Raw genomic sequence first — 14,281 nt, forward strand, 5'->3', positions numbered from 1 at the left:
ACCCCAGGGGACTCTGCTCACACGCGGCCGATGCCACCAGCTGCGGCCTCGCGCCTCTGCCCCAGACCCTGCGTTACTGAGTTACGGCGAGGCATCGCTTGCTCCTCGAAATTTAGCTGAAGTTCGCAAAAGGCTTCGCAAGTTACTGAGCAAGACAGAAGGGTCTTTTGTCAGGTGAACAATACGAACAGAAAACCCCTTATTTCCAGCCCAAATATGCTCAAAAAACCCCTTTTAAAATCCAGTTAAAAACAAAACAAAACAAAACAAAACAAACACGAAGACAATGGAGGTTTTTCACCAGAGTCTGCAGTCCCGATCCCCACACACCACCCACAAACAGAGCCAGGGCTCCCTGGATCCCTCCCTCGTCCCACCCCGCGATAACAGGCAGCTTTTGTGAATCTGATGTGCCACCCCGGCCCCCGCTCCTCTCCCTGCCTGCCAGCAGGGCCTCGGCACTGCGGGGGCTGAGGGAAGGGGACGCTTCCCGGGGCCTCTCCCGGCGGTACAGCGGGACACCTCACTCCCCAGGCCGGACGGGGACGAGGCCGGCCCCGCCGGGAGCGGAGCAGGTGGCCCCAGCGCCCGCCCGGGGCTGGCTCGGACGTCGCTTTCAGGCGGCCGAAACCGCCCACCTGCCGGCGGCCGGGGCGCGGGCGGGGCGGGCAGGGGCGGGCAGGCCCGGGGAGGCGAAGCGGCGCTGCCGCAGGCCCCGGCCGCCGCCCCTCGCGGCTCCCCGGGCCCACCTTGCGGCCCTGCCCCCGGGCAGGGGCGGACCGCGGGCCCTGAAGCCGGGCGGGCCTCCGCCGAGCCCGGGCGCCGGCCGGGCCCTCCCGCCGCCCCGAGAGCCGCCTCCGCCGGCGGAGCCCCCGCCTGCCCCGGCAGGGCCAGGGCCGCGCCCGCCCCCGTGCCGGCACCGCCCGGCGCGGTACTCACATCCCCCCGCCTTCCGCGGGCGCGCTGGCCAGGCCGCGCAGGGTACAGGGCGCCCCGCGGCCCGGCACCGCCAGCCGCAACGGCCCCGCCCCGCCGCGGGCGGAGACACGGAGGGGCCGGGCTGGGCGCGGCGCTGCCCGCCGCCGCCCCCGGGGCCCGGGAGCGCCGGGGCGGGGCGGGGCGGCGGCCCCAGCGCGGGGCCCCGCGGAGCTGAAGCGCTGCCGCCGCAGCGGCGCAGGGGGAGCGGGGCGGGCGGCGCTGGGGCCTTGGCCGGGCCGCGGGGCTCCTCAGGAGGAGAGACGGAAAGGGCACTTGCAGCGAGCTGGTGGAGGGAGAGCTGGCACGCGTGGAAGAACCGGGGGCAGTGCTGTCACGGCTCTGGGGAAAATGTTTTTCACGCCATCTTACGTCTGGGAAGCTACGTGATCTTCATGATGGGCGGGATGGTACAAGATCAAAGGCAGAAGGCATTTGCTAAAGGGAACTGCGAGGCCACAGGAAAAGCAGTTGGTCTAATGTTGTGGGAGTTAGAAAAACTCAACCCCAATACTCAGATTTTTACATCAGCTGCTGCCGTGATTTTATATCGAGGGCCTCAAAGCGATTCCAGGCAAACCGTGTCTTTGGATAGGAAAATATGATGCTCATTATAAAATAACAAGGTACCAGTAGGTGAAGAGACATAGCAGGTCAGCAGCAGGAGGAGGAAAACAAAGGTGAAACAGTGGTATTACCTAACTGAGCAGCAGAACTGCCACTGATTTTGTCAGGTCAAGATTGACCCCAGGAACACCATCCCTAAATTCAGGCATGCAAGAAAACTAAGCTAGTTTGAAGCCAAAAGCCAATTTCTCAGTGTACTTTACTAATGCTGCTTGAATATATACAAAAAGCATTTCTTATGCAGTTGTACAGCTAAATCAACAATACCATCATGAAAAATGGTCCATCAATAGCAGCAATATCTATCAAACCAAGGATAAATGTACAGAAGCACTCTTTTCCCATGAGGAGTAATGTCTCTTTTATGAGACTTCCAGATAAATGTCTTTCTTCTTAAAATATGCTGGCTTTGGCTTGGCATTCAGTTTTGATGGATGCCTGGACTTCACCTTGGTATTTATTTAGCAGCAGGAGACTGTTATCCCAAGAAAACATTCTATCCCTTTGACATTATCTTTTAATTAACATTTCTTTTTGTTCTGGCCCTTTGTGCACTTGCCTCAGTATTAGTTCAGCATATCTACCTTTTATTCCATGTTACTGACTACTTAATGCTTGGTGCTTAATTAGAGTTTGAGTGTTGTTTGGTTAACTAGATACAAATATAACGTCGTTATTTCATTTTCATTTAAATTCACTTTTAAATTAAAAATAAACTTGCAGGTTAGTTTCCATATTTGTCGGATGTTGTGAATTGTTTTTTGTATGCGTTCCCATTAATCATTCACATCTAAACTATGGCACCCACACTTCTCCAAATGGAAAGTTTGCTTGGTCATTCCTTTTTTCACCACCAAAAATCAAATGAAAATATCTACCCCTCTGTTCTGGCTAGCCATGACTTTTGTTGCTTTCATTTTCCTCCTCTTGTGCCACAGAAAGTTGGATTCTTACCTGCAGGCTGATTCCCACCAAGCCCCCCAAAAATACCTTTTCCGTTCTGCGTCAGTGGCAGAGACTGAGGCAGAAAGGAAAGGGTGCTCTCTTGGAGGCCCCCTGAGGAAGTGATGCGCGTATTCAGACTAACGCCTGTGCGCTCTTGCTGGGCTACAGTTCTTTTTGTCTCCGGCAGAAAAAGAAATACGATCAATGTGTACCTATTTCCCTGTAGGACACACTAGTTAAGATGATATAAATTAGAAAATATTGTTTATAGTATGTATTTACCATTTGGGCATTCTGTGATCATTTTTCTTGATCCTGCCACGGTTCCAAGGAACTGTAGTTGCAGACACCGAACGCGCGACAAGCCGTCTGCACGTGGGCAGTCCTCGCCCCGGAGGAGGTACAGCCCTACTGCGGAAACCTTTACCGTTAGTTTCATTACCGCAATGAGTTTTTAACAGTTTTTAAACAAACCATATGGGCCGTAACATTGTTGTTCAGTCTTACTTTTTGTGTAGGAAGGTAATTATTTCTTCATTAATTAGGCCCAGGATACGCAAGAGAATGACCCGTGCTGGATTTTGGACATTCTCCGAGCTCCAGTTTTCTGCCAGCAGACTTTTCAAGGCAAATGGATTAGGAAACCTCGCAGCATGGTAGAAGAAACAGAGCTGAGTAAATAACGACACTTTTGGTTCACTAGTCACTCTGAAAAAAAATTTTTTGAAGAAAATCTGGGGTTCGCATGATCTTTTTACAACATTGCAATATTTAAAACAAAGTGAAATTTCAGAAAAAGTGGGTCTGTACTGAAATTTTGTTTTAAATAGGTATAAGTGAGATATTTAGATTTAAAAAAATAAAAATCAGACTCAAATAATAAACTTTTAAATTAATATACATTCACAAAATGTACTGGAATAGCTGAATCCATACTTCTGGCTGAAATATATTTCCCTTAAAAGTTCTGCTGAGTTCTAATCTCCTCTTTACAAATCTGAAAAGCAGGGCAACAAGCATAAGTCAGCAGCAAATATGAGAAGATGACCTAAGCCTCTTAGAATAAAAGCACGACTCATAACAAGCAGAAAAGAGTTACAGACCATACAGAACCCAGCCTTCTCTAAATTTCTTGGAATCCTTCAAATTAGGCCCCAAATACACCATAAAAGTGAGAAAATAGAGGAATTACAACCCAGCTGGTGCAGTGTACTGATGTTACTTCTCAAACGATAGCTCTCTTTTCCCAAGGAAAAGGAAATGTTTTCTCCTTACAGCATTTTGCTTCTGTTGAGACAAAGTGCAACTTGAATGGTTTTGACAATATTATGGATAACGCTGGGGTCCTGTGGTAAGGGAGTTTATTAATTGCTGCATACTTGAAAGCACAGGCATATCATTGTTATAATAAATAACCAGCAACCTATTAACTCTCAAGGTTTGGCCTGTTTAACGTGCTCTTCGTCATCCAGGAGATCATTCATCTCATGTTGAAAATCATAAAAAGCACCTCTGGGAGGACAGACTATCTTCCAAAGAGAAATACTTTTTTATAATGGAGCTCCAGTTTGAAATTGATTCAGATAATGGCCCTGTCCTTCCGGGGAACTCTTTTCAGGCTGTTCATGTGACTGGTCTCTTTAAAGTTCAGGGATCCACTTGTACGAACCCATTTGAAGATGGGTCCCAGAGTCTGAAATGCTAGCCAAACCAACTTTTAGCAAACAGAAAAACAAGCCTCACTAATGTCCCATGTGAAAGAAACTGGCCCCTCAGGCCCGCCAGTAACGGAACAGATTTAATAAACTGGCACAAGTAATTTGTTGCACATTTATTCTTTAGTAGAACAAGGGAATTGGGCAAAAGCCCTTCATCAGCTTCTCAACCTCCCATAGAATAGAAAATGACTTCTTAGTTCTGATGTTCCATGATGGTGAAATTACTTAAACTTGATGAACAGTGAAACATGATAAGGGTTTTTCCATATCAAGAAACAGGGAAGTTAGAGACAAAAGTCAGTGGTAGCAAATTCATGATACTATGAAGATTGGGACTATGGATCCAGTCATCCATAATCTATATCAGTGATGTAACCTTTGGGTCGCCTGCCTCACAGGCGAAGCAGTCCGATGCCAAATTAAGAGTTGATGCAACTTACAGTATCATTTTAACCTCCTAGAAACTTTCCAGTTACTGCCTGGAGCTGGAATAATGCAAGCGTTGGAATAATCCCAGTAGGTCTGTCAGGCCTGACGTGTGCAGCTATACGGAGGCAGCTTATACGGAGGCAGCTTAGCTACCTCCAAAGTCTCACCCCCATCTCTTGTCACGACAGCCTGTCCTCTGTCGTAAAAAAAAGCAGTGTGCAAATCAGCTCATTTTGTTTCAGTTGTGACATGTAAAATATCCTTCCTTAAAGGGCGAGACACCCTCAGGACTGAAGTAAGAGCCACATCACAAATAGTTTGCTTTCAAACTACTTTGAGTTGAGGCTTTTGAAACGGGTAACATGAAGAAATGTGCTACAGATAAAATCAGGGATGAAATGCTTTTAAAGGAACATAGAGAAAAGGTATTTTTTATTTACATTGGGACTGACTTTTCCTGTAAAAAAATTTAACAGTAACTCATTACATGAATTTCTACAGGAATTTTAATTAGTGTTTTTCAATCAGAAAATAATATTTTGAGAGCCTGTGCTACTTTAATCTCTTTGATCCTGAGGGCTTTGATCTGCCATGTGGTGACATGACTGAGAGCAGGCATTTACTTCCGTGGTGTGTAGAAAATGTGAAATTATTGATTCCTGTAATCCGGCCGAGCAGAAAAAGGTCTGCGCTTTTTATAGCTCAGAAACTGATACAGTTTTCTTCCCTTGCTGTTGCTCAGAGCAGCTGGAAATGCAAGGCCTGAATATTCCTTGAAGATATCATTATTCTCCTCACAGTCTTATCTTCACTCTTATTAGCCTAAGTCCTTCTCCCTCACTGAATTACATCTAACTGAAATCCTCAGTTTTTAAAACAATAGAGCGTGATACCACTAACCACCACTTTGTGCCTTCAGTGTCATGCAGTTTTCAAAATGAGAGATGTAGGCTATCACAACAGAATTCAGATGATACAAATCCCAGCAAGGGTTTATCCAAAATAGACTTTGAATTGCCTTTTCAAACTCACTAGAGGGACTTAGGTTAATGCCTTGAGCTGACGACCAGTGAAGGAAGCCATAAGACTTGATTTACTCTCATACACCGTAAACATCTGCAAGTCAATATCAAAATGGAGAAAATTGTATTTAGTACAATGAGGTGCTTTCTGAAGCAAGAAAAGTTTTCAAACAAGTGATTCATTTGCAGGTCCCTTCAGAGGTGCAGCAAGCTACTTAACTGGGTGAACATGAGCACAGGAGAGAAACACAATTAAGTTAATTAATAACACATTCTCTATTACCTCAGGTTTGTCTCCAAATTAATTTGTATCCATTCTCCCAGAGCATATTTATAAATATATGTAAGGTATATAATTCTGTAATTCCATTGCCAATTACAGAGACAACCTGAAGTCTAGTACTCTGTTATCTATCAAAATAAACAGGGTTGTGTATAACATGTACAGTTTTCATAATATTCAGTCCGAAGAACAACCAGATACACAAAAACTGTTTTCATCTAATAATTGGCATGTTCAACTGAGCACATTTAGTTGATATTTGCTCTGTTCTGACTTTAAGTGCTTTGATAATATGAGTGATATTTAGTCTGTTTATAATAGGCAAGAAAGCAGTGAAGTAAACCACAAATTTCTGTCCTGCATTTTCCAAGTATGTTCAATAGAAATACATTCAGACATCTGATACTCAGCTGGCGGTAAAAGTGTAATGAACATTGGCAAAATGTTTAAAAGTATACTGTTCCTTATACTACCAGGAAAAGATTAAATTTCAGATTTGGGAACATCTTTTTGTTTCTGATGGCCTCATGCACCTTTCCCATTAACAAGGTAACAGTTGCTACAATTTTCAATGTAACAATTGTAACAATGTCCTCATAATTAGTATTGGTACTTAATCAAATTGGGGGTGGGGAAGGAAATGCAATTTTACAGAACATTTCTAAAGATATCAGTAAGTAGAAAAGAGACTTCCCACTGGAATAAAGTCTAGGAAGGGACTAAAATGTCCAGTCCAACAGTCTCATGAGAAAAGATTAATCAGAATCACTGATATGTCCTTTATATACACATTACACATTTCTTGGCACTACAACATTCTTTAGAAAAGGTACTGTACAATAAGTAAGGACGTTCAACCTTATGCTGGAAAACAAATACATGTGAAAGTTCAAGTTCCCTTGAAAGAATCTTCTCTAAAAAGGTAAGTTAATACAGAAATCTGGTTTAAATATATAGGACAATTATATTTGACTATTACTTTGTTACAGGTTAAAGCCAAGCACATAAAGCATAACCAGGAGCATGAATTTTCTGCTACCAGCAGCACAATTAGCATTTGCAACAACTAGGAACACTTCTACTGTCCCAAGAGAAGTCAGGGGTTCAGCAAAGGAAGTGAGGTATAGCCTGTGGGAAAAATCATCATGATACAAAACATACTTGAAACATTTCCAAATCCATTGTCCCTTTTCAATATTTTCATATTTCTGTACTAGTTTGAGATTCAGAAATTGCAATGTAACAATGCCTCAAGGGATATCCTGAAGGAATCGCAATATCAACATTCACCTGAGCACAGTCAAGGAAAGCAAAGGAACTACAACAATATGAACCATTACTAAACAACCTGGCTTTATTCCAGGCTTTGTAGGTTTGATAAGCTCAGAACTATTCTGAAACTCTCCTTCAGAGTCAAAAGCCTTCAGACAAAATTCCTCACCGGCACCATGAGATGTTTACACGTCTAGATAGCGATGTCTTGCAATAACTAGATTGGACATTTTATTTGTTCTCAAATATCATGGCACAACTTAGAGGTGAATTATCAGATAATTGGCACTCAAACTATATTAGGCATCATTAATTAATACCAACATTCTGAATCGCTTGTTTTAGCAAACAGGCAACTAGTACAATCCAGCTCCTTATGTCTGGCATTACTAAACAGATGCTTCAGTTGCTGAATAACGGTGATGTAATGATCACAAGAAGACGGACATGGTAAAACATAATTGAATTCGTAATTGAACTCGGAACACGCAGCTTCCGAGATAATCGCCCTACACCACTGCATTCAGCCAGACTGTGGTTATTGCAGGAAAGAACTAAACTATTACATGAAGCATTTCAAAAGAAAAGTGGCATACGTGGGGGGATGTTAGGGATAGTTAGTGTTTATTTTTAAAGGGTGAAGAACACTCCTTCAAGTCATGGTGATCAAATTCCCTAAGGAACCTCCCAATGGTATTTTAAAATCCATTTTTCCGTCACCTTAAGCAGCATTTTTAAAAATGGACTTAATTACTATCGATCCAGAATTGGATATACTGCTCACAGAAATGAGGGGGATTAGACAGGACTCTGCAACAGTGCTTGTTCTGCTTTGTACCCAGGAAACTCTTAAGGAAGCCAGAAATCTGTGAAGCGAAGATAAACCCTACCAGCAAGAGACTTAAGTGCCAAAGGAGAGCCTGCATTGGCTCTGTGTAGCTACAGCATGACTCTGGGATGCTCTGGTGGGTGGCCAGAGGAGCTGTCAGCCAGAATCTACCCAAAATCTAGTTGTGACAAATATTGCCGCATCACACTCCCACATCTGGGATGTGATCTGTATTTATTTTCCTTAGAACAAAATAACATTTCTTAGTTGTATTGCAATAAAAATTCCTAGTGGTGAAGAACTGTAAGAGATATATATGCATGTATTTATATATAAAAAGATAGTAGAAGTAATGTGGGAACAAAGATACACTCAGTGCAGCGTGATGCAATCCCAGTTTAAGAAATACTTGCTTTTTAGAAAGTATCAAAACCAGGGATCCTTCATAATGTCCACACAGAGAAGAGAATTTCAGAAAAAGATGACCCTTTCTGTTTTCCTCACCATCTTCCATATGACTAACACAATCAGAGCAAAACATATTCTTCAACTGTCTCAGCAAAACTCCTCTTAATGTGTAAGGAGCAGCTCATTTCTTACTTTTATTCCACAGAAGTTATTTTGACAAAGACGTGCTGATCACACAACGTGATAGTAATAAACCTCCCTCATTTCTAAGGCTAATAGGCAGCTCACCAGTTGAAGTATGTCAACGACCAGCAATTAGCACCCTTCTCATTTAGCTACTGTGATTACACCAATTCTTGTATTAGTGGTGCATTAATTGCAGCTTATATCATCTTGATTCGGGGTGTGTGGTGATTTAAAGCAGCAGCAGGGGGCAAAGACTTTTCTTACTTCTCTCAATGCTAGAAAAGCTGGAAAAAACCACCAAAACAACAGGTAAGGCAATTCATCTTCTTACCTGCTGTGTGTCACAGGCTTCCATTTCTTCTTCCCACTCAGTCCTTCTCTCTTATCAGTGAAACTCCTGAGAGTATTTGCTGCTCTCTCAAGTTTAACTATTACTTTTTTTTCTTATGAAATAAGGGATTAACTTCAAGGTAAGTTCTGCTGGGTCACCCTGGTCTTTTCCAGTGCTTCAGTTAAAATTATTTACCTTTGTAAGATCATACATCCTTAGGTTATATGGCTACTATGAGGGAGACAAAATCTCCTGTTTGGGACTTGGCAGAGCCCCCAGGAGTTTGCAACTTCACATCTATATAAAACACTGTTACGGATGAGTATGGTGAACCAAAATATGCACTGAAGTTTATTCTTTCTGGGCTCTTCCCATTTGAGAGCAGTATCAACCTTGCCTCTGAAACTGAGTTCTTAATAATTAGGTCCAAAGCTTTTAATCAAATGCTCACTAACAATGTGCTGTTTAGGGGGTGCCCAAGGTTGGCACTCTGTGGTTGACATTACAGTATTGTTTATACATAAAATTAACAAAAATAAAATCTAAATGTGTCAATGTCAGAAATCCTTGAGCATGCCCCTAAACCAGGGTGTTTTGAATGAGTACTTGTGAATTGTGCATCTGTGGCTCAGTTGTCCACCAGTGTATTTAGTATTATTAATACCACTACTCCTATAATTATGACTAACACCATTTTTCTGGCTTGTAGAAACGTTGAGGAGATCTGTTCACTAGTGGTGGCTCTTGGATGGGTGGATGTGACAGAAAAGGAAACTAATTATTCTTCTCCAGAGAATGGTTTGAATCATGTGCAGTAGATAGGGTTTCAGGGCACATGCTTGAATAATGAGGAGAAAATAAAATAGCTAAGTATCATCCTTTCTGTGCCCTTGAGTAGAGCAGGGATTCTTCTGAAAGGTCCCCGTCCATATACCAGCACTGTTTGAACAGGTAATTAAAGATTACAAAATTTTACATGGGAAAAAAGAGGCATATTAAGTTTGCCCAAGTAATCTTATTCTGATATTTCCTAACTTTTCAGTGTTCTTTTTTTTTCTTATAATTTTTAGCATATTTTTATCTGAACTTGTCTGTATGTTTTGTAACAGCCTGTCTTCTGGCAAGCTATTATTGGTTTATTTGAATATTTGCATGACTAAACAGTGGCATTTGGTGAAAAAGAAAGCAGACTAAATAGTGGGGTTTTTTTCCCTGAATGCATTACCCTCCTTATAAAACCCAATATTCCCCTCTCCACAGTGCAAAACTAACCCAAATTGGAAGCCACCTTCCATATAAGCCCAGCTGAACAGTTGCAGTACTTTTCATTCATTTAAATTGTCGAGACAACGAAGCCTTTGGGCAGGCACCTTCTTCATACTTTCAAATGTGTTTAAGCTGAAGGCCAGAGGCATGAGATCAGTCATCACAAATTACTGTTATTCCACTGTAAACACTCCATTCATTTGGTATGATGCCAGTGTCCTACTGAGAAGACCACAAAACCTCCTAGCATATTTTGGACTCGAGGTGAGTTGACAGATATGTCAAGTTACAAATAATTAGAAACAAACTCCCTAGTAAATATGTAGCTCCAGAAACAGGAGATTGTGAGTTACTCTGGCTGGGTTTGAAATAAGCTACACATAATATTTACACAGATTGATGCTGTCTCCTGGCAGTGCAATATGCTTTGGGTTTCCCTACGCTTCATCTTTCCCTCTTCCTGGAGTACTTGCACAGAGCTGACTGACTAGCAGTGATGTAGTCAAGGATAGGTACTGTTTATCCCTTTCTAATTTTGGCAACATACACACTAATTTGACCTCTCTAGAGAATGTTCCTTCTTCCTGGTGTCCGCCTTGGAACACTGAGCAGTTTACCCACTTTGTTAATTATTAGACAATCGCATTTGTCTGCTCTTTCTATAAACCAGGACGCAAGGGATAGTTGGGAGAAAGGGATGGAGGAAAAGGGGTGAAGGACAGTTCTGTGTACACACAAAACTTTAGGCACCTTCTGTTTTTCAGTATTGGATAGATAAGCTGTTGGTTCATTAATCAAAAAGTAAATCCTTACACTTTACAAAAAGCTAAATTTCAGCGGTTTGCAAAGTATATCTGTTTATTTCAACTGCATTACTAAGCCAAGTATGTAATACCCATTTGTAATACCATAGCTAAAATGTAATTAACATTATTCATTCATTATCAATGTAGGCTAGCGCGCTGGGGATTTGCTCTGTTGTCAGGCAAAAAGGCAACACAGATGAAGCATAAATGAACTGCAGCAAAGTGCAAACACGTAATGTATGTAAGTACATAATCAGATATAATCAATAGCCAGGTATAAATTCAGGTCACCAGCCTGGACTAGAAGTCCTGGCTTGCAGGGCAGATAAGCTCTGTTTTGGGAATGATGTGTTGTCTCCAATTGTCTCTAATGTGCTAAAAGACAGACTTTTAAAAAAATTTTTAGTTTAAGTAGAGAAAACATTAAAACATCTATTTTCTGCTTGTCAATTCATTACAGTCCCCTCTGAAAGAAAAGTAGATTTATCTGGTTCAAAAGATCTTGCTTGGCCTTCTAAGGCATCAAAGTTTTTCTTTGGTCTTTACCCACACCAACCCAGCGCCAGTGGAAAGGAATGTAGCGCCTATAGCAGGATTCAGGACAATATTTCCCAAATGTCAACATTTTGCTCTTGCAAAATGCAAGCAAATGTGAACTCCAGGCCATGTGTCCACTTCAGATACACCCGTCTCACAAACCTGGATCAATTTATAGCAAAGATGCGAGTTAAATATAACAATTCAGAGGGCATGCAGTGTACAAGGATAAGTACATGCATAAATCTCCTGAGGGGCAGAGCACCTGTAATCATAACGATGCATTTTTTAAAGAATTTGGAAAGTCAATAAAATATTTAGATCCTTTACAGATAGTTTTTGCACTGAAGGAGTATCTTGCGCTCTACTGAATTACTTTTAATTAAATTACGTCCTTTACAAGAAGATCTAGGATTAAGAAAAGAGCATAGATAAGCGACTGAGATACTGCTTAATATTTGAATTCTGAAGCAAACGTTGCTTTTTTGCAAATATAGTACTTGCACATAGTCCTGCAATATAACTAATCTGTTTAGTTCATTGCAAGATGAAAATCAGGCAATGAAAATTGGAAGGAAAAAATCTTTATGGAGCTTTCAGCGTAATTTTTTTAGTGGAATAGAATTGCAGTCCCTAAAGCTAAGCAGATGCAAGATCAGATTTGAAAGGAAACTCCGTGACGGTCAAACAGAATGAGTTCTGCACTCATGAAAACAAAGTACATCTTATTACAAAGCTATAGAATAGATAGCATGGGGCTTTTTTTTTTTTTTAAATTTGGGTTTTAAATTTAAAAATTAGGGCTATTCATTTTTTATACAGAAAAATCTCATTTGTCTTCTGCTTTTCACCAAGTGCTTTTCAATTTGAAAGGGTCATTTGATTGTAATTAAGCCAAATGTTAGTGAATAATTCACTACCTTTTTCCTTCATCCTGTCCTATTAATTAGTTAAAGCCAAAAGGCTCAAACATTCAAATAATAACAAACCTTTATTCAAATAAGAGGTAATAATTGAAGACTCAAAGCTGTTACAGCAGTCAGTTACAAACAAAGAAGATTCTGTTTGTGAAATGAGAACTAGTAAGTGAAAAATTAATTTTTCATCAACTTAAATATTTCCAGAAACATAGGCCTTCATACAGTGTACTATTGGGAATCTCTGTGTAATTTCATTTGATAAACAGAGAGCTAAAATTGGCATCCTTGTAATTAATTTACACTTGCATAAAAATATGGGGAGAATAATTCACAAAGAGAAACTACATGCTGCAGAGTTGCTTTAAATCTTTCTTCCTCTTTCTATGAATTATGTCAGATATCTAGTTATATAAAACAGCATGGCACTTCTGGGGGCTCTTATAATCTGGAATGCTTAAAGAATGTCTCAAATTTTAAGTAGAACCTGTGACTGTAAAATAAGCCAATATTGGGCTATATGGAGATTCTTCTAATTTTATTTGTGTTTCACGCAACTTGTTGCAAACCTCTTACATGAGAAAAGTAAGAAAAAATGTTGCTCCACGGTTACTAAAATGAGTGGAAATTTAAGAAATTGCATGAAAACCTGTTGACAAACACCCTTTGGTGGTTTCAGTTCTGGGTTACCACCACAACTACAAAGGACTGTTTGGCAATTCCACTGGAGAAAAAGATAAAAATTGCAATTTCACACTGGAGCAGAGTTCAGCTAACAAAAATATTTAGTCTTGTAGGATTACTGTTGCTTACAGTGTAACTAACGTTGGCTCTAACCTCAGCAGGTGTAATGCTAATGAACTTGTAAGTTGATCTTCCTGTCTCTTTATCCCCTGATTAGTATGCTTGTTATGCAGAGAACTGACCTGAGATAGTGAGAACTTACTCAAAAGTAACCAAAAACAATAAGAAAAGCAAATGGGGAAAAAAGGAGAATACAAATGTGTCTCCAGGATCCCAAGAGGAAATATTTATAAAGAACATAAAAAACGGTGTCATCAAGCTGCCAGCTAGTTAGGAGAAATAAAATGGAAGATTGATGTTGATGTGCTCGGGGTGATCATAAACGAATAAAAGTAGACTGATGACATCTTGTAGAGAGCAGATATTCTCTTGATAAATCGACAGAAGTACATTCAAGAGAACATCACCAAATGGCACTGAACTTGATAATGAAAAGCAAAGGGAGGCAAACTATCTTCACAGATTCCTACACAACCCAGCATGTGTTATAACAATGGGCTTCCAGCTTCTTGCGTCGGAAACAAAATAGACTTGAAGATGGATTTAGAAATTATTAGAGACACGGTGCTGTCCTATCATATCTGATGTGAGATGGAATGACCCTAGCTTATTGTAAAGGTAAAGTAAAACTGAAACTAACACTTTTCCACTGTATTGTGGGTCTTTTCTATGCTATTTTTTTGTATTACAACACCTTATTTAGATTTTGACTGCTGCTGGCCATTGAGAAGAGTTTTTAATTGTGCTGGGTGCTCTTTTTCCCTTAGCAGTTAGTGGTAAGTTAGAACAGGGCCATGTGTACAAGCAGTTCAGATTTTTCATTCTAATGTGCTCTACCCTGCATTTGTCAATGTCTGAATTTCATCAACCATTATGCTGCCAATTTGTCTAGTTCTGTTTCCATGAAGTTCATCACAGCCTTCTCT

The 14,281-nt window shown here is 41.0% G+C and overlaps 1 protein-coding gene across 3 annotated transcripts in view; it reads right to left on the bottom strand.

Moving 5' to 3' along the window:
* The window catches only part of HDAC11 (histone deacetylase 11), a 31,697-nt gene extending 30,659 nt beyond the window's left edge, over nt 1–1,038 (bottom strand). For all 3 annotated transcript variants that reach the window (XM_072876297.1, XM_072876298.1, XM_072876296.1), the window contains exon 1: nt 940–1,038. In XM_072876297.1, the coding sequence (XP_072732398.1) occupies nt 940–941 (2 nt within the window). In that variant the 5' untranslated portion in view covers nt 942–1,038. The remainder of the gene's footprint in view (nt 1–939) is intronic.
* Between the last annotated feature and the right edge of the window lie 13,243 nt (nt 1,039–14,281).

Source organism: Ciconia boyciana, chromosome 11, assembly GCF_034638445.1.
Source record: "Ciconia boyciana chromosome 11, ASM3463844v1, whole genome shotgun sequence".
Classification (NCBI taxonomy): Eukaryota; Metazoa; Chordata; class Aves; order Ciconiiformes; family Ciconiidae; genus Ciconia; species Ciconia boyciana.